General features: G+C 39.1%; 1 protein-coding gene across 8 annotated transcripts in view; it reads left to right on the top strand.

Annotated features, from left to right (window-relative positions):
- Positions 1–19,293, top strand: part of PTPDC1 (protein tyrosine phosphatase domain containing 1) — a 75,150-nt gene that overhangs the window by 22,491 nt on the left and 33,366 nt on the right. For 5 of the 8 annotated variants that reach the window (XM_060410827.1, XM_060410826.1, XM_027964189.3 and 2 more), the window contains one exon: positions 4,916–5,003. The exons of 2 other annotated variants lie outside the window; for them this stretch is intronic. In XM_060410827.1, coding sequence (XP_060266810.1) covers positions 4,922–5,003 — 82 coding nt within the window. In that variant the 5' untranslated portion in view covers positions 4,916–4,921. Of the gene's footprint in view, positions 1–4,915; positions 5,004–11,035; positions 11,310–19,293 lie in introns of those variants that run through there. One more of the 8 variants, XM_060410828.1, reaches the window with a different exon arrangement.

The raw sequence follows: 19,293 nt of genomic DNA, 5'->3' as shown, positions 1-19,293 counted from the left end.
TTAGCTAGATCTTAATTAGCTAAAGCTTAAAATTAAAAATTGTTTTTTAAAAAAGGAAATAAAACAGGTAGCAGAACTTGGAAGTGAAGGGGAAAGGTGAAATATAATAGTACAGATAAAACTACTTTTCTTATTTTACAAGGTAAGGAGTTAAGATACTGTTTAAAGTTGATAGAATAAAATATGGTTAAAGGATGTTACTTAAAATTACAAAGATAATGAGAAGAATTAAAAATGTTTTGATGTGTTTAGTGGAGAAAGATTTGGCATGGTGGTGGGAGGTAGGTAGAGTAAATGAGCCAGTTTTCTCATTTTGGTGAATCATTTTAAAGATGATAAAATAGTAACCAGAAGTATACATGTAGTCATTTCCCCTGGAAGAGCTAAATCTAGTGTTTACATTTTTTAACCTCTGGGGAGTAAAAGTTGGGCTGGGAGATAGGAATGGAGACTTTTCATTCTGTACCATTTATTTCATTGTAAACTTTTATATATGCTTCATTATCTGTGTTTGAATGTCCATTTTTTTAACCTCAAAATGTATTGCAAATCAGTTTTAGCCTTTTTTAAAAAAACTATTGTGTCTTGATGTATCTTGGGACTTCTGAAAACACTAATGTGATGGTAAACCACATACACTGTGCAGACAGGGGAACAGATTGTTTTTGGTTTAATTTTTGATGATTACAGCCTCTATCTGAAGGTTAGATCTCAGCTCTGAGTACTAGGATATGAATAACTATAGAATTTAAGTAGAAAGGGCATCCATGTCTATGAGGTCTAGAACCATTACATATGAAAAATGTGGAAGAGAAGATCTGCTGGTGGATAGTCTGGGAAGATGTAATGCGAGAGTACATGATCGCTAGCCAGCTTTAGATATATGGAACAAAGGGTTTATTATTCTGTGTGGTCTCAGAGCAGATATTTACAGAGTAGCCACATAAAAAGAGTTTTTTACTAGAATTATGTGATGATGTCACTGTTACTTTTCAAAGATATTGTGGAGAGAATGCTCATACGGGTTAGGATTCTAACAGAGGACTTCTGAGGTTCCTCACAAATTTGAGTTTCTGAGGGCTGAGTTGAGAAGAAAGTTTTAATACAGTGTACAATCTTATTTGTACTTTACCCAAAGGGATAAGATTAATTCAACACTATTTAAAGCCATTTTGGGGGTTGTTTCTTTGGCCACTCTGTGCAGCATGCTGCTGCTAAGTCAGTTCAGTCGTGTCCGACTCTGTGACCCCATAGATGACAGCCCACCAGGCTCCCCCGTCCCTGGGATTCTCCAGGCAAGAACACTGGAGTGGGTTGCCATTTCCTTCTCCAGAGCATGAAAGTGAAAGTGAAGTCACTCAGTCGTATGCGACATGGGATCTTAATTCCCAGACCAGGGATCAAACCCCTTCCCTACATTGAAAGTGTGGAGTCTTAACCACTGGACCACCAGGGAAGTTCCTAAAGCGATGTTTTCAATGAGTTTTAGGTGTTAGATCCATGAAACTCAGTCTAATATGCATTTCATCTCAGGATATGTATGCAGTGAATGTGTCCCTTACATCAGACTCTCCCCTTTTCAAGAGACAGAGAAGAGCAAGTCATGGCTTCTCTTGAGACCCCATGGTGTGCAGGGGAGCCAGTCCAATAGTTGCATTTTATTACATCACAGCTGAAGAGCTTAGGGTGGCTTCAGGAAAGACTTAACAGAAAAAGTGACAGCTAGGTCTGTCTTGTCACCACATGCTGAATCACCTGGGACATGCTTCATAACTCCTCATCTACGGAACAACAATTCTGACTGCTCTAAAAATCCCATGGTTCTTTGGAGAAATGTCTATTTAGTTCTTTGGCCCATTTTTTGATTGGGTCGTTTATTTTTCTGGAGTTGAGCTGCATAAGTTGCTTGTATATTTTTGAGATTAGTTGTTTGTCAGTTGCTTCATTTGCTATTATTTTCTCCCATTCAGAAGGCTGTCTTTTCACCTTGCTTATATTTTCCTTTGTTGTGCAGAAGCTTTTAATTTTCATTAGATCCCATTTGTTTATTTTTGCTTTTATTTCCAGAATTCTGGGAGGTGGATCATAGAGGATCCTGCTGTGATTTATGTCTGAGAGTGTTTTGCCTATATTCTCCTCTAGGAGTTTTATAGTTTCTGATCTTACATTTAGATCTTTAATCCATTTTGAGTTTATTTTTGTGTACGGTGTTAGAAAGTGATCTAGTTTCATTCTTTTACAAGTGGTTGACCAGTTTTCCCAGCACCACTTGTTAAAGAGATTGTCTTTACTCCATTGTATATTTACGGATGGCTAACAAACACATGAAAAGATGCTCAACATCACTCATTATTAGAGAAATGCAAATCAAAACCACAATGAGGTACCACTTCACACCAGTCAGAATGGCTGCGATCCAAAAATCTGCAAGCAATAAATGCTGGAGAGGGTGTGGAGAAAAGGGAACCCTCCTACACTGTTGGTGGGAATGCAAACTAGTACAGCCACTATGGAGAACAGTGTGGAGATTCCTTAAAAAATTGCAAATAGAACTACCTTATGACCCAGCAATCCCACTTCTGGGCATACACACCGAGGAAACCAGAATTGAAAGAGACACATGTACCCCAATGTTCATCGCAGCACTGTGTATAATAGCCAGGACATGGAAACAACCTAGATGTCCATCAGCAGATGAATGGATAAGAAAGCTGTGGTACATATACACAATGGAGTATTACTCAGCCGTTAAAAAGAATTCATTTGAATCAGTTCTGATGAGATGGATGAAACTGGAGCCAATTATACAGAGTGAAGTAAGCCAGAAAGAAAAACACCAATACAGTATACTAACACATATATATGGAATTTAGGAAGATGGCAATGACGACCCTGTATGCAAGACAGGAAAAAAGACACAGATGTGTATAACGGACTTTTGGACTCAGAGGAAGAGGGAGAGGGTGGGATGATTTGGGAGAATGGGAATTCTAACATGCATACTATCATGTAATAATTGAATCGCCAGTCCATGTCTGACGTAGGGTGCAGCATGCTTGGGGCTGGTGCATGGGGATGACCCAGAGAGATGTTGTGGGGAGGGAGGTGGGAGGGGGGGTCATGTTTGGGAACGCATGTAAGAATTAAAGATTTTAAAATTTAAAAAAAATAAAATTAAAAAAAAAATCCCATGGTTCTAAAATGGTGATAATTGTTTTTTGGGAGTCAAAATATGTTTTAAAGGTCCAGAATTTTGAAAAGTAATATGGTAAGAATACTAAGTGTAAATCTGATCTTCATGGGTATTCTTTTAAATTAAATTTTGACTAATGAGTTTCCTGGAACAACTTGTTCCATTAGTCCATTGACTTCTTGTCTTTGTGTAATATTTGTTTGAAATATTATGTACATTATAAACTTCATATTAATTAGTATGATACCAGATTTGTGATATGAATATTGCAGGAATTTCTTTTATCTTTATGGTAGAATATATCTGTGATTTTAATTTCTGTATTTCTTTTGAAGGGAGACCATTTTATCAAGTAGGACTTGAAAATTTTATATCTATTGAACATATAAAACTTGATTTTAGTAATAAAATTTTAGTGAATTTGAAATTGTCAGAGGGTCACTGAAATTTGTGATTTTTTTCCCACAAAAATAAATGCTCCAAGGAAAATATTAATTAAGACTGTATTTAATTACCACTTAGTTTATTGGTGCCAAAATTTTCAACAGATTTTTAAAGCATTTTTAAAAAATGAACAGTCACATAAAAATTAGTCTTTGACCCCCTAGTCATTGATGCTCAAACAATAAACATGGCTTTTCAAAGAAAAAGATCATTATTTAGGAAAAAATTTTAATACTGTATGTGACTTTCTGTTGTATCACAGTTAACTCTCCCCTTCTAGAAAATTCAAAGCTTCTAATCATGGCTTTCTGGTGACCAGCCCCCATCCAGGAGCCATCCAATAGCCCACCTAGAGTTAAGAGTTACCCCATTAGAACTAGAACAAAGGGTCTCCAAGGGTCCTTATCACTTAGGAATTTACAGGTGTCTAGTTGCTCTGTGTCAGGAACCAAGGAGAAGAAATCAATATGTGTTTTGTTTATTTCACAATCTGACACATAATAGGGGCTTCAGAAAAATGACGATTTTTGCTTTTTGACGCATTAAAAGATTTACTTAACTTTCCTCAGTGGAAACCATAGCAACACAATGGTTACTTAGCCATATAATTTACCATGAGATAGATGAAGACTGTTAACTGTAAAGTAGTAACCCTCACTGAACTGAATTAGTAAAGAAGGAGGGATTCTGTTTAATTGCCTAGTGTACCATCGTGTCCACAATAGATGTTACCCCTTGAGCCTAGTTCAAGTACAAATTCCTTTTTTAAGCATTTCACCTGCCCTCTTGTTTGTCCCAGACTGCCTTGTGACACTTAGCACATGTTAGCATTATTTGTGTCTACATCTTATCTTCCCAACAGTCTATAAATGTACAGGAAGAATAGGTCTTACTTTTTTCCATCATTTCCTTACAGTCTAGCACAGCACTGTCCAATAGAATATTATGTGAGCCACATATTCAAATTTGGATTCTCCAGTAACAACAAAAAGAATCAGAAAAATAATTTTAATAATGTATTTAACCTAATATATTTTAAAATATTTAAATATAAAATCAGTGTAAAAAATTAAATATTTTATATTTTTGTGCCATTCTCCAAAATCTTGTAGTTTATATCTATAGCATATCTCAGATCTATACTAGCCACATTTTAAATGCTCAGTAACCACTTAGCTAATGACTGCTGTATTAGTAGAAGACTAGCACATTTTAGGTGATTAGCAAATAAATATTCCATAGGCAAAACTTCAAAAAATAATCTTTTCCCCCCGACAGACTACCATGGCTGCAGGAGCCTTGCCTCAAAATGAACAACCATATTCTACATTGGTGAATAACAGTGGATATGCTGCAAACATGAAAGGTAATAGTTCTTTTGTTTTCTTATTAATTTATATTTTATTTTATTTTACTTTATTTTTTCTTAAATTTATTTTGTAATTGGAGGAAAATTGCTTTATAATTTTGTGTTGGTTTCTGCCATACAACAACTTGAATAAGCCAAAATTATACATATATCACCTCCCTCTTGAGCCTCCCTCCCCTCGCCCATCCCACCCTACAAGGTCATCACAGAGCACAGGGCTGGACTCTCTGTGTTCTGTAGCAACTTTCACCAGCTATCTGTTTTACCCACTATAGTGTATATATGTCAGTGCTACTGTCTCCATTCGTCCCACCCTCTTCTTCCCTGCTATCTCCACAAGTCCATTCTCTACATCTGTGTCTCCATTACTCCCATGCAGATAGGTTCATCAGTATCATTTTTCTAAATTCTGTATATATACATTTAATATATGATATGTATTGATTTACTTCACTCTGTATAACAAGCTCTAAGTTCATCCCCCTGACTACCACTAACTCAAATTCATGACCCTATGGACTATATAGTCCATGGAATTCTACAGGCCAGAAAACAAGAGTGGGTAGCCGTTCACATCTCCAGGGGATCTTCCCAACCCAGGGATTGAACCCAGGTCTCCTGCATTGCAGGCGGATTCTTTACCAGCTGAGCCACCAGGGAAGCCCTTTTATTTTTATGGCTTACTAATCCATTGTATATATGTACATCTTCTTTATCCATTCATCTGTTGATGGACATCTAGGTTCCTTCTGTGTCCTGGCTATTGTAAGTAGTGTTGCAATGAAAACTGGGTTATGTGTGTCTTTTTGAATTGTGGTTTTATCAGGGTTTATCCCCAGTAGTGGGAGTGCTGGGTTATATGGTAGATTTATTCCTAGCTTCTTAAGAAATCTCAATAATGGCTGTATCAGTTTACTTTTCCACCAGCTTTGCAGGAGGGTTCCCTTTTCTGCATATCCTCTCTAACATTTAAGGTTTGTAGACTTTTTGATAATGACCATTCTGATTGGTTTTTGCCAAGAGAATGCACTCGTCATAGCAAACACCCTCTTCCAACAACACAAGAGAAGACTACACATGGACATCACCAGATGGACAATACTGAAATCAGATTGATTATATTATTTGCAGCCAAAGTTGCAGAAGCTCTATACAGTCAGCAAAAACAAGACCTGGAGCTGAGTGTGGCTCAGATCATGAACTCCTTATTGCCAGATTCAGACCTAAACTGAAGAAAGTAAGGAAAACCGCTATACCATTCACATATGACCTAAATCAAATTCCTTATGATTATACAGTAGAAGTGACAAATAGATTCAAGGGATTAGATCTGTTAGAGTGCCTGAAGAACTATGGACGGAGGATCGTGACATTGTACAGGAGGCAGTGATCAAGACCATCCCTAAGAAAAAGAAATGGACAATGGTTGTCTGAGACGGCATCATAAACAGCTGAGAAAAGAAGAGAAGCAAAAGACAAAGGAGAAAAGGAAAGATAGACCCATTTGCATTACTTTGTCAACAAAGGTCTGTCTAGTCAAGGCTATGTTTTTTCCAGTGGTCATGTAATGATGTGACAGTTGGGCTATAAAGAAAGCTGTGTGCCAAAGAATTGATGCTTTGAACTGTGGTGTTGGAGAAGACTCTTGAGAGTCCCTTGGACTGCAAGGAGATCCAGCCAGTCCATCCTAGAGGAGATCAGTCCTGAATATTCATTGGAAGGACTGATGTTGAAGCTGAAACTCCAGTACTTTGGCCACCTGATGTGATGAGCTGACTCATCTGAAAAGATCCTGATGCTGTGGAAGATTGAGGGCAGGAGTAGAAGGGGACGACAGAGATGGTTGGATGGCATCACCAACTCAATGGACATGGGTTTGGGTGGCCTCTGGGAGTTGGTGATGGACAGGGAGGCCTGGCGTGCTGCAGTTCATGGAGTTGCAAAGAGTCGGACTTGACTGAGCAACTGAACTGAACTGAACTGAATGCAGAGTTCCAAAGAATAATGAGGAGAAATAAGAAAAACTTCTTCAGTGATCAATGCAAAGAAATAGAGGAAAGCAATAGAATGGGAAAGACTAGAGATCTCTTAAAGAAATTAGAGATACCAAGGGAACATTTCCGGAGAAGGCAGTGGCACCCCACTCCAGTAGTTTTGCCTGGAAAATCCCATGGATGGAGGAGCCTGGTAGTCTGCAGTCCGTGGGGTCGCTACTAGAGTCAGACACTACTGAGCGACTTCACTTTAACTTTTCACTTTCATGCATTGGAGAAGGAAATGGCAACCCACTCCAGTGTTCTTGCCTGGAGAATCCCAGGGATGGGGAAGCCTGTTGGGCTGCCGTCTATGGGGTCGCACAGAGTCAGACACGACTGAAGCAACTTAGCAGTAGCAGCAAGGGAACATTTCATGCAAAGATGGGCTCTATAAAGGACAGAAATGGGATGGACCTAACAAAAGCAGAAGATACTAAGAAGAGGTGGCAGGAATACACAGAGGAACTATACAAAAAAGGTCTTCATGACCCAGATAATCACGATAGTGTGATCACTCACCTAGAGCCAGACATCCTGGAATGTGAAGTCAAGTGGGCCTTAGGAAGCATCACTATGAGCAAAGCTAGTGGAGGTGATGGAATTCCAGTTGAAGTATTTCAAATCCTAAAAGACGATTCTGTGAAAGTGCTTCATTCAGTATGCCAGCAAATTTGGAAAACTCAGCAGTGGCCACAGGACTGGAAAAGGTCAGTTTTCATTCCAATCCTTAAGAAAGGCAATGCCAAAGAATGCTCAAACTACCACACAATTGCACTCATCTCACACGCTAGCAAAGTAATGTTCAAAATTCTCCAAGCCAGGCTTCAACAATGTGTGAACTGCGAACTTCCAGATGTTCAAACTGGATTTAGAAAAGGCAGAGGAACCAGAGATCACACTGCCAACATCCGTTGGATCATCGAAAAAGCAAGAGAGTTCCAGAAAAACATCTACTTCTGCTTTATTGTCTGTGCCAAAGCCTTTGACTGTGTGGATCACAACAAACTCTGGAAAATCCTGAAAGAGATGGGAATACCAGACCACCTGACCTGCCTCTTGAGAAACCTATATGTAGGTCAGGAAGCAACAGTTAGGACTGGAGACGGAACAACAGCCCCGTTCCACATAGGGAAAGGAGTACGTCAAGGCTGTATATTGTCTCCCTGTTTATTTAACTTATATGCAGAGTACATCATGAGAAATGCTGGGCTGGAAGAAGCACAAGCTGGAATCAAGATTGCCAGGGGAAATATCAATAACCTCAGATATGCAGATAATACCACCCTTATGGCAGAAAGTGAAGAAGAACTAAAAAGCCTCTTGATGAAAGTGAAAGAGGAGAGTGAAAAAGTTGGCTTAAAACTCAACATTCAGAAAACTAAGATCATGGCATCCAGCCCCATCACATCATGGCAAATAAGTGGGGACACAGTGGAAGCAGTGAGAGACTTTATTTTGAGGGGCTCCAAAATCCCTGCAGATGGTGATTGCAGCCCTGAAATTAAAAGATGCTTGCTCCTTGGAAGAAAAGTAATGAGCAACCTAGACAACATATTAAAAAGCAGAGACATTACTTTGCTAACAAAAGTCCGTCTAGTCAAGGCTGTGGTTTTTCCAGTAGCCATGTGTGGATGTGAGTTGGCTTTAAAGAAAGCTGAGTGACAAAGAATTGATGCTTTTGAGCTGTGGTGTTGGAAAAGACTTTTGAGAGTCCCTTGGACTGCAAGGAGGCCAACCAGTCCATCCTAATGGACTGAATATTCATTGGAAGGACTGATGTTGAAGCTGAAACTCCAATACTTTGGCCACCTGATGTGAAGAACTGACTCATTTGAAAAGACCCTGATGCTGGGAAAGATTGAGGGCAGGACGGGAAGGGGAAGACAGAGAGTGGATGGCATCACTGACTCATTGGACATGAGTTTGAGTAAGCTCTGAGAGTTGATGATGGACAGGGAGACCTGGTGTTCAGCAGTCCATGGGGTCACAAAGAGTTGGACATGACTGAGTGACTGAACTGAACTGATTCTGATTGGTGTTAGATGATGCCTCATTGTAATTTTGCTTTACATTTCTCTAATAGCCATTTTGAGCATCTTTCATGTGTTTATTGGCCATCTGTATCTCTTCTTTGGAGAAATACCTGTTTAGGTCTTCTGCCCATTTTTTGTTTGGGTTGTTTATTTTTCTGATATTAAGCTGTCATGAGCTGCTTTTATGTTTTAGAAATTAATCCTTTATCAGTTGCTTCATTTGCAGTTATTTTCCCATTTTACATGTTGTCTTTTCATCATGTTTGTAGTTTCGCTTGCTGAGTGAGCGCTTGATTATTTAGAAGTGTTTTGTTTAGCCTCCATTTGTTTGTGTTTTTTACAGCTTTTCTTCTTGTAATTGATATCTAATCTTATAGACTTATGTAAGTGTTGTTACCATTGATGTGTGAAGTTAAAGTCCCCTAGTATTTCTGTGATACTGTAAATTTCTTCCTTTATGTATATTCATATTTGCTTTATGTATTTAGGTACTCCTATGTTGAGTACCTATATTTACAATTTGTAAATCTTTTTCCTGGGTTGTTCCCTGGATCATTGTGTTCTTTGTTGTAACAGTATAAGTATTGCTACTCCAACTTTCTTTTGATTTCCATTTTCCTGAAATGACTTTTCCTGTCCCATTTCAGTCTGTATCTGTCTCTAGATCTCAAGTGAGTCTCTTGTAGGCATCATATTTATGGAACTTGTTTTTGTTTCCACTCAGGGACTCTGTGTCTTCTGCTTGGAGCATTCAGTCAGTTTACATTTAACTTTTAAATTAGAAGTTAGCTTTTAGCTTTTGCTTGTCTGTAAAGCTCTTGATTTCTCCATCAAATCTGAACAAGAGCCTTGCTGAGCATTCTTGGTTGTAGGTTTTTCCCTTTCATCACATTAAGTATTTCCTGCCACTCCTTTTTTGGCCTGCAGAATTTCTGCTAAAAAATCAGCTGATAAACTTATGCGAGTACCTTTATATATAACTTGTTGCTTTTTCCTTGCTACTTTTAATATTCTGTCTTTAACTTTTGTCATTTTGATTGCAATATGTCTTGCTTGGTGTTTTCCTCTGGAATAATCCTGGTGGGACTCTGCGCTTCCTAGACTTGAGTGAGTGTTTTCCTTTCCCAGGTTAGGAAAGTTTTCAGCGATTGTATCTTCAAGTATTGTCTCAGGCCTTTTTTCTCTCTGTCTTCTTCTGGGACCTCTATAATGCAAATATCATGGCACTTGATGCTGTCCCAGAGATCTCTTTAACTGCCCTCTTTTCTTTTTATTCTTTTTTCTGTTCAGAGTCGGTGATTTCCACCATTTGTCTTCTCCCTTGCTGATCCATTCCTCTGTATCATTTAGTCTGCTATTAAGTTCTTTTAGTGTACATTTCAACTACTACATTCTTTAACTGTGTTTGGTCACTCTTTATATTTTTTAAGACTTTGTTTAAAAACTTCTGACTTCTCACTCAGTGCATACATTCTTCTCCCAAGTTCTTCCATCATCTTTAGGATTGTTCCTCTGAACTATTTCTTGAGTAGATTGACTCTCTCCACTTTACTTAGTTTTTCTTCTGGAGTTTTATCTTGTTCCTTCATCTGGAACATTTTCCTTTGCCATCTCACTTTGTGTAAGTTGTTATTTGTATTTTCATGTATGTGGTAAGTTAGTTATGTTTCTTGACCTGTGAGAAGTGGCCTGTGGGAGACATCCTATGTGTCTCAGCAGTGCATTTGTCTCTTGTCGTCTAAGCTAGATGCTCTAGGGTTTCTCCCTGAGATGGGTGTGTGGATTCTTCTGTTATGGGGGCTATATGTACAGTCTTGTAGGCTTGATTGGCCCCTAGCCCATTTGGCTTTCAGACCCTGCATTGTGCAAATGCTGCTGGTTGCTGTTTCGCAAGACAGCACAAGGTCTGGTCACAAGGCAGCTGGCTACAGAACCCTAGGGAGCCTCAAGGCTAGTGCTGGCTCACTGGTGGCAGAAACCAGGTCCCGAAGACTCCAAGGCTGTTGCTTGGCCACTGGTTGTTAAAGCCAGAACCTGTGGTTAGTGCCGATCTACTGATAGGCAGAGCCAGTTCCTGGAGTCCAATTATAGGACCAGGGATCCCAGAACTCGTTTCAGGTAGTTGGTGGTAGGGGCGGGCAGGCTGGTTCCTGGACTTGATTGTGGAGTCTGAGATGTCCTGAAGCTTCTGTTGGCCTGGTGGTGGACACAGCCAGAGCCCAGCTGCTCTCAAGGTATGGTCTGGCCTTCTGTGGGTGTCCTATATCTGCAAGCTACAGGATTATTGTTTCCTTTGATCTGGTGTCTGCTCCTTGTTGATAAGTGAAGCTGTTCTAGAGGCTAGTGCAGGCTTCCTGGGGGGAAGGCCTGGTGCCTGCCTACTGGTGGGTGAAGCTGGGTCCTGACCCTATGGTGCGTAGGGCCATGTCAGGGGCATATCTTAGAGGTGGCTGTGGGCTCAGGAAGTCTTTGGAAAGCCTGTCTGCTTATGAGTGTGCTGTGTCCCTCCACAGTTAGTTGTTTGGCCTGAGGTAGCCCAGCTGTAGTCCTTACAGGCTGTTGGATGAAGCCCGTCTTTCTACTAGTCAGCCAATATGGCAGCTACCAACAGTAGTATTCACCTGGAAGAATGTTGCCAAGTGTGACTGCCAAAGTGTTTATATCCCCAGGGTGAACTATAGCTGCCCTGACCTCTGCAGGAGATTCACCATGACCAGCAGGTGGATCTGGCTCAGGCTCTTGTCAAATGACTAGTTTTGCCCTGGATCTTGATGTGTGTGCTTTTATGTGTTTTCTTTAAGAGTAAAGTCTCTTTTCCCACAGTTCTTTGGGGCTCCTGAAATGCCCCACTGGTGTTTGAAGCCAAATGCTCTGGAGGCTCATCCTACAGCGCTATGGAGCCCTATGTAGGATTTAGAACACTTACTTACTCTGCAGTATAGTTACTTTCCAGTTGGTGGGTCATCCACCTGTGCTCAGTTGGCTTCAGTCATATCCGACTCTTTGCAACCCCATGGACCATAGCCTTCCAGGCTCCTCTGTCCATGGGATTTCCCCTGCAAGAATGCTGGAGTGGGTTGACACGTCCTCCTCCAGGATCATCCACCTGTAGGTATGCAATTTGATTATATTTTGAGTCCACCCATCCTACCCATCTCTTGGTTCCATCTCTGTCTTTAGTTGTAGGAGATCATTTCTGGTAGGTTCCAGTCTTTTTCATCCATGCTTTTTCTGCATATAGTTAGGATTTTGGTGTGTTCATGAGAGGAGGTAGGCTCAGGGTCTTTCTACTCCGCCATCTTGGCCACTCTCTCCTTAGTCTTTTAAGAAGCAGTGTTGAAAACAATGTTTATCTCCTTCATTTTCCTCTTAAATTATCTGGCTGTTCCTCTCATCAAGCACCTGCTTGCAGTTTGATCTTTCATTTCATTCTTCTGTTACTCGCCAGTGTCACTTATAAAGACAGTTCAGAAGCATGCTAGCCCTTCTTCTCTGTCTTTGTCTCTCTGTCATGGCCTTACAGTTCTGATTCTTACAAAGCTTCCCAGGAAAGGAAGTGTGCTGTTACTCAGACTCTTACTGCTACACTCACCCTCTCTCTTTCCTACTGTTGAAAGCCCTGAGTTGGAAGTACAACCCGATTTCCTGCCACTTTGGCATCACTGGTCTTGCTGCTACCACTAGCAGTTAGCCAAGAAACATGTTGAATAATTTTTCTTGGCAGTACCCCTTGCATGATTTTCTTACTGCCTACTTTGGATTTTGCTCAAGTTCATTTTAGTGCTCCTCTGTAGGGATCTTGGAAGGGTTTTCCCCCTCTGAGTATGGATTTGATAATATAAGAAGTTAAGAAATAAAGGTCTAAAGATATTGGAGTTAAATGCTTGCTGGGAATAATTGGTTCGTGTAGTTGGTTATGCTTCTTATTAGAATCTATCCACTCCACCAGAGAGAGCTCTTTCATCAAGAAAACCAAAGTTTTGCACTTCTGACCTTGTCTACCTGAAACTGTCAAAACATTGTTAATTGGCTATACTCCAATATAAAATAAAAAGCTTTAAAAGTAAATTCCAGGTCTTTATAGATCCTCCATCTCTCTGTGCTGTGTCTGACTCTAAAGGGACTAATACTTCTGATAACTACCATCTGTGGACAACTTCTATGTGCCAGACTTACGACATATTCATTTCCCTGATTTTAGAAAGAAGAGGTATCTAAAACAATTGCTTTCATAATGGTGTCAGTTTGTTGCTTCTCTGGTAGAGGGGTTTTCCCCTATGTACTTTCCAGTTAATGAATGTCAGAATTTAGTTAGCCTTTTTCCCCTTTCTTCAGTTGGAATGTTATGTCTTAGTTGGTGTTTCTTACCTAGGATTCTCTTGGCTTTTGAGGCAAAGCAACTCTTGATTGTACATGAGAGCCCTTAGCATTGAAAACATCTAGTATCTTTGCCCTCTTCATCTAGTAATGTCCCTAGGTCACAGTGACTATCAAAAAATCATATACATTTCCAGATGTCCCCAGGAAGGTTGTAACCCCTATTGTCATCCACTCACTAAGCTGATTTTTACCTTTCCAAAAGCATTTTTTAAATAAAATTTTCCTTATTGTGTAAGTGTAGCTAATTTTTAATTAGGAAAAATTAGAAAAAATTTTAAAAACTTTATATGTAACTTTCCTAAACTGCATCTCATTTATGAAGACAGTCAGTTATACATTATTAAGTTAACATTGGGATAAGGCTAGTATACTTTTAAAATGTTGGCTAATAGGTGATGAGAAATTCTAACAGGGATATATAAATAAAATACTTAAATGATTTTTAAAGGAAAATTGGAAATTCAGTAAATATTGAATTAGCTTTGGAATTAAATAGACCTCAATTTAAATCTTGGTTCTACTACGTTTTGAAGGGAAAACTTATTTTGGGGAAATTTCAAATATTCCCAGAAGTATACAGAGTACAATAAAGATTTCCAGGTGGGACCCACCTGCCATGGACGTACCATCCCCTAAGTAGGTATCATCACCCAACTTTAACAATACCAGGCTTCCTCCACTCATTTCCCCTACCTCCATATTACTTCATTTGATTCATTAACTGTATATCATCATTGCAATAACTAAAAAAGTTAACAATAGTTTCTTAGATATCTAAACATTGCTAAGATTTCTACTTGTCTCATAGATGTATCTTTAAATTGAGATCCAGCAGTATATATGATTTCATACATCATACATGATTGAGATGTATCTTACATATCTTTTAAATTTGGATTTCCCCCAGTCTCTTTTTCCTTACACTTTATTTGTTGAGGAAATCAGATTTTTTACTCTGTAGATTTTGCCATAATCTATATTTTGCTGATTATATCCTAATACTGTTTACTATAAATTGAATTGATAGAAAGATGTAGAGTCTGTAGTCAGGTTTTTTTATTGGCATGATATTTCACAGAAGGTGCTGTATTCTTCCATCAGGATACTCATGTTGTCAGAGTGTCCCTCTTCTTATAATGTTATTTCTTTTATTTTGAAATCATTTCCAACATACAAAAAAGCACAAAAATTTTTCTATGTATTTTTCAACCAGAGACCCTCATTCAAATTTTATCGACTATCTCTGTAATATCTTTTAGTACTAAAAGGTTACTTGTCATGTTTTTTCAACTTCTTTTAGTGACCATAATTAGTCCTTTCTTGACCTTTATGAAGATTACAGGCTAGTTATTTTGCAGTGTTTCTCAGTTTGAGTTTGTCTACTGTTTCATCATAAGATTGAAATTTTTGGCAGAAATATCACAGAAGTGATTCTGTGCTTTTTGTATTCTCCATCCTGTCAAGCAGTTCAAGATACCATTTGGTCATAAAACTGGAAATGTTAAGTTTGATCACATCAGTAAAGTTGTATCTGCCAAAAATTTACCTATTATACATTATTCTTTTTCCCAATATTTTACGGAGAGATCCACTGAGACCTTGTATATATCCCGGTCCTCATCCAGCTTTTACTCAGTAGTTTCAGCTTTTAATTACTACTATGACAGATAACTGAATGGAGGTTTTCTAATTCCTTCTTTCCTTTGGCATTTCTTCATTAGCATTCTGCTGTGAGAAAGAACTTTCCCTTAGCTTTTATTTGTTCAGTTATTTCAGTGTAGATTACTACTACTTTGTTCAGTGGAATATCATCCTTTACTATCATTTGTTTGGTGCTCAAATATGATACTATAATCTTTGGCAACTTATGTTAGTGTATGTATATATGTATGTATGTGTATACACTTGTAGTTATTTTTGGTTTTGTCTATGCATATTGAAAACCATGAATTCATGTTGATACTTCATATTCTAATCCAACACTATACCATCATTCTAGTTTTGCCTGTTTTTATGTTTACAATTCCCTTCTCCAAGAGTGAGAAACCTGACTCTTATTATCCCCAATATGTTTGCTTATTTATTCAGCCCTCGTTTTCATAACCAGTCTCCCAGACCTGCTCAGCCATCATCTAGTTTAGCTCTTTTTTTCACATGGGGCCTACATCCTGCCAGATCATGTATCATATGCTATTAGATATCTTCCCATGTTAGCTCTGACCTCTGCTAAATCACCTTCACTTAGCCTACCTTGTGGCTTTTTTCTTTGATTGTATATACATTTTTAATTAAAATATTGAGATAATTAAGTACTAGCATGCAGTTGTAAGATATAGTACAAAAATATCTCATTTACCCTTTACTCAGTTTCTACCAACAGTAACCATCTTACAAAATATAGTACTATTTCACAGCCAGTATACTGACATTGTTATAGTCAAGATACAAGACAGTTCCGTCAATACAAGGATTCCTTCTGTTGCCCATTTATAGCCAAACCCACTTCCACCCATGACTTTTGGCATAGGTTTCTTTGGGTATATCCGCTTTAAGTTTCATTTGACCAAGGCCAATCTTTGAGGTTTGTTCTTATCCTTTTTTGAGGGCTTGCCTTTCTCAGCATGGAACCTCTGGAACAAAGGAGAGGGCTTAGGGCAGTCAGGGCTCCAGTATTTTCAGTGTACTTTGTTGAAAACTATAGAATATTGCTGAAAAAAATTAAAGATTTAAATAAATGAAAAGACATCCTGTGTTCATGATTTGGAAGAATTGCTAAGATGTCAGTGCAACCCAATAGAATCTACAGATTCAGTGCAATCACCATCAGAAATCCCAATGATTGCTTTGCAGAAATAGAAAAATTCACCCCAAAATTTGCATGGACTATTGAAAGACCCCCAAATTACCAAATAATCTTGAAAAACAAGAACAAAGTTTAAGAACTTGCATCTTGATTTCAAAACTTACTACAAAGATACAGTAGTTAAAATGGTGTGGTATTGGCTAAAACAAAGACATACAAACAAATGGAATGGAAAAGCGATCCCAGAAAAAAACCTTGCAAATGTGGTCAGTGGTTTTTGACAAGGGTGCCAAGGCTATTCAGTGGGAAAAAAAAATAATCTTTTTATCAGTTAGTAGTGAGACAACTGTGTGCACATGCAAAAAAAAAATGGTGTTGAACTCGTACCTTCTGCCATATATGAAAATTAACTCAAAATAAAAAACCTGAGAGAAAACAAGATGGCAGAGTAGAAGGACATGGAGCTTACCTCTTCCCACAAATACATCAAAAATACATCTACATTTGGAGTAATTCTCACTGAATACCTACTGAATGCAGGCAGAAGATCTCATACAACCCCAGCTGCAAGAAAGATCAACATATAAAATGAGAGAAAAAAATGGTAATTGAGATGAGACCTATGCCCCTTGGAGGGAACTATGAAAAAGGAATGGTTCCCTCACCCTGGGAACCTCCTTCATCATCTGAAAAGTCAGCTGGGACAGATAGGGAGCTTCAGAAGCTCAGAGGAGAGTACACCAGCAGGCTTGTGTCAGACAGGGCAGAGAAAGGCCAGCACAGATGGTCCTTGTCAACTTGCTACACTTCTGAGCCCAAATCATGCCCCTGCTGATGTGTGCAGTGGTAAGTGCTGCAACTTGAGCTTCAACAGACAGACCTAGGGACTGGACTTGGTTTGGCTATGTGGAGACAGCCCAAAAGGCCTGAAGTATGATCTGGGGATGTGTGTTCAAGGTGGAACCCAGGTCTGCCATAGGAGCACCATTGTCAATGAGCTTGTAAAGGGAGGGGCATGGCCCTCCAATGGTAGCTTTGGTCTCAGTGTGCTAACAGCAGGAGTGATTTTGCTGCTACAAGATTTAGGAGCATGCAGGTGCCAGCAGGTTGCCCACATGTGGAAGCGGCTGAAATCTGAGCCAGTTACCAGTACTCTCAAAGTGGATGCAAAGGCATAGCTTTGGCGGGTTTTCAAGCCTGCAGCTTTCTAGGGGCAATGACTGAAGGGACATCCATGCTGACTACTGGCAGTCCTACTGCTAAGGTGAGTCAAATATGAGCAGCAGCAGACTTCGTGGCTGCACACACATGGAAGTGGCACCAAAATGTGAGCCAATTACCAGCTTTCCCACCGTGGAAGTGGGGCCAAAGACAGTGCCTCCAATAGTGTACTTTGTGGGTGCACACACTGGGTGGCAGTTTACATCAGTGAGCACAGTGGACAAGTCTCCTGGAGAGGAATATGCAGCAGCTTCTTTCCCACAAGGAGTAGTCCAATCCCAACTACCTCACACTGCAACCTAGAACTGGATCTTGAGGCTTCTATTCCTACAACCGAGGAGCAAATCCTGCCCTCAACAGGGCTATGACTATCAAAGAACAAGGAGAAGGCTCTACCCAACATTGACTGCAGGCTCTGGTCACCATAACACCACACACACACGCACACACACACACACACACACACACACACACACACACACACACACACACTCTCCCAAGAGGATAATGGCCAGGACACCCTGAGGAAAGACATGGCAGGCATCCATACCAAATATAGCCCATGCGCCGAAATTACTGAACACATGCATGCTGAACGTGAATACTCCCACATAAAAACAGATAAAGGCCCAATACCACTGATGAACATAGATGCAAAAATCCTCAACAAAATTCTAGCAAACAGAATCCAACAACATATTAAAAAGATCATACATCTTGACAAAGTGGGCTTTATTCCAGGGATGCAAGGATTCAATATTTGCAAATTAGTCAATGTGATACACCATATTAACAAATTGAAAGATAAAAACTAATGATTATTTCAATAGATGCAGAGAAAACCTTTGACAAAATTCAATACCCATTTATGATAAAAACTTCCCAGAAAGGAGGCATAGAAGGAACATGCCTCAACAGAATAAAAGCTGTAAATGACAAACCCTCAGCAAACATTCTCGATGGTGAAAAATTGAAAGAATTTTTTCTAAAATCAGGAACAAGACAAGGGTGCTCACTCTCACCACTACAATTCAACATAATTTTGGAAGTCCTAGCTACAGCAATCAGAGAAGAAAAAGAAATAAAAGGAATCCAGATTGGAAAAGAAGTAAAACTCTCACTGTTTGCAGGTGACATGATCCTCTACTTAGAAAACTCTAAAGACACCACCAGAAAATTACTAGAGCTAATCAATGAATATAGAAAAGTTGCAGGATATAAAATTAATACATAGAAATCCATTGCATTCCTATACACTAAGAAAATAGAGAAATTTAAGGAAATAATCCTATTCACCATTGCAACAAAAAGAATAAAATACTTAGGAATAAATTTACCTAAATGAAACAAAAGACCTATATATAGAAAACTATAAAAGAAGTTAAAAAAATGATAGAAATATATGGAGAAATATACCATGTTTGTGGATTGGAATCAATATAGTGAAAATGACTATAGTACCCAAAGCCATCTATAGATTCAATGCAATCCCTATCAAGCTACCAACAGTATTTTTCACAAAATTAGAACAAATAATTTCACAATTTGTATGGAAACATAGAAAACCTTGAACAGCCAAAGCAATCTTGAGAAAGAAGAATAGAACTGGAAGAATCAACCTGCCTGACTTCAGACTATACTACAAAGCTGCAGTCATTAAGACAGTATAGTACTGGCACAAAGACAGAAATATAGATCAGTGGAACAAAATAGAAAGCCCAGAGATAAATCCATGCACTTATGGACACCGTAGGTGCTGAAGTGGTGAGCAGCAGCTGTGTGGCGCTGGAGTGGCGAGTGGCGGCTGCGCGGCA

The sequence above is a fragment of the Ovis aries genome, chromosome 2, assembly GCF_016772045.2.
Source record: "Ovis aries strain OAR_USU_Benz2616 breed Rambouillet chromosome 2, ARS-UI_Ramb_v3.0, whole genome shotgun sequence".
In the NCBI taxonomy this organism is placed as follows: Eukaryota; Metazoa; Chordata; class Mammalia; order Artiodactyla; family Bovidae; genus Ovis; species Ovis aries.
The sequence above is the reverse complement of the archived record's forward strand: the minus strand, read 5'-3'. Positions and strand labels throughout refer to the sequence as shown.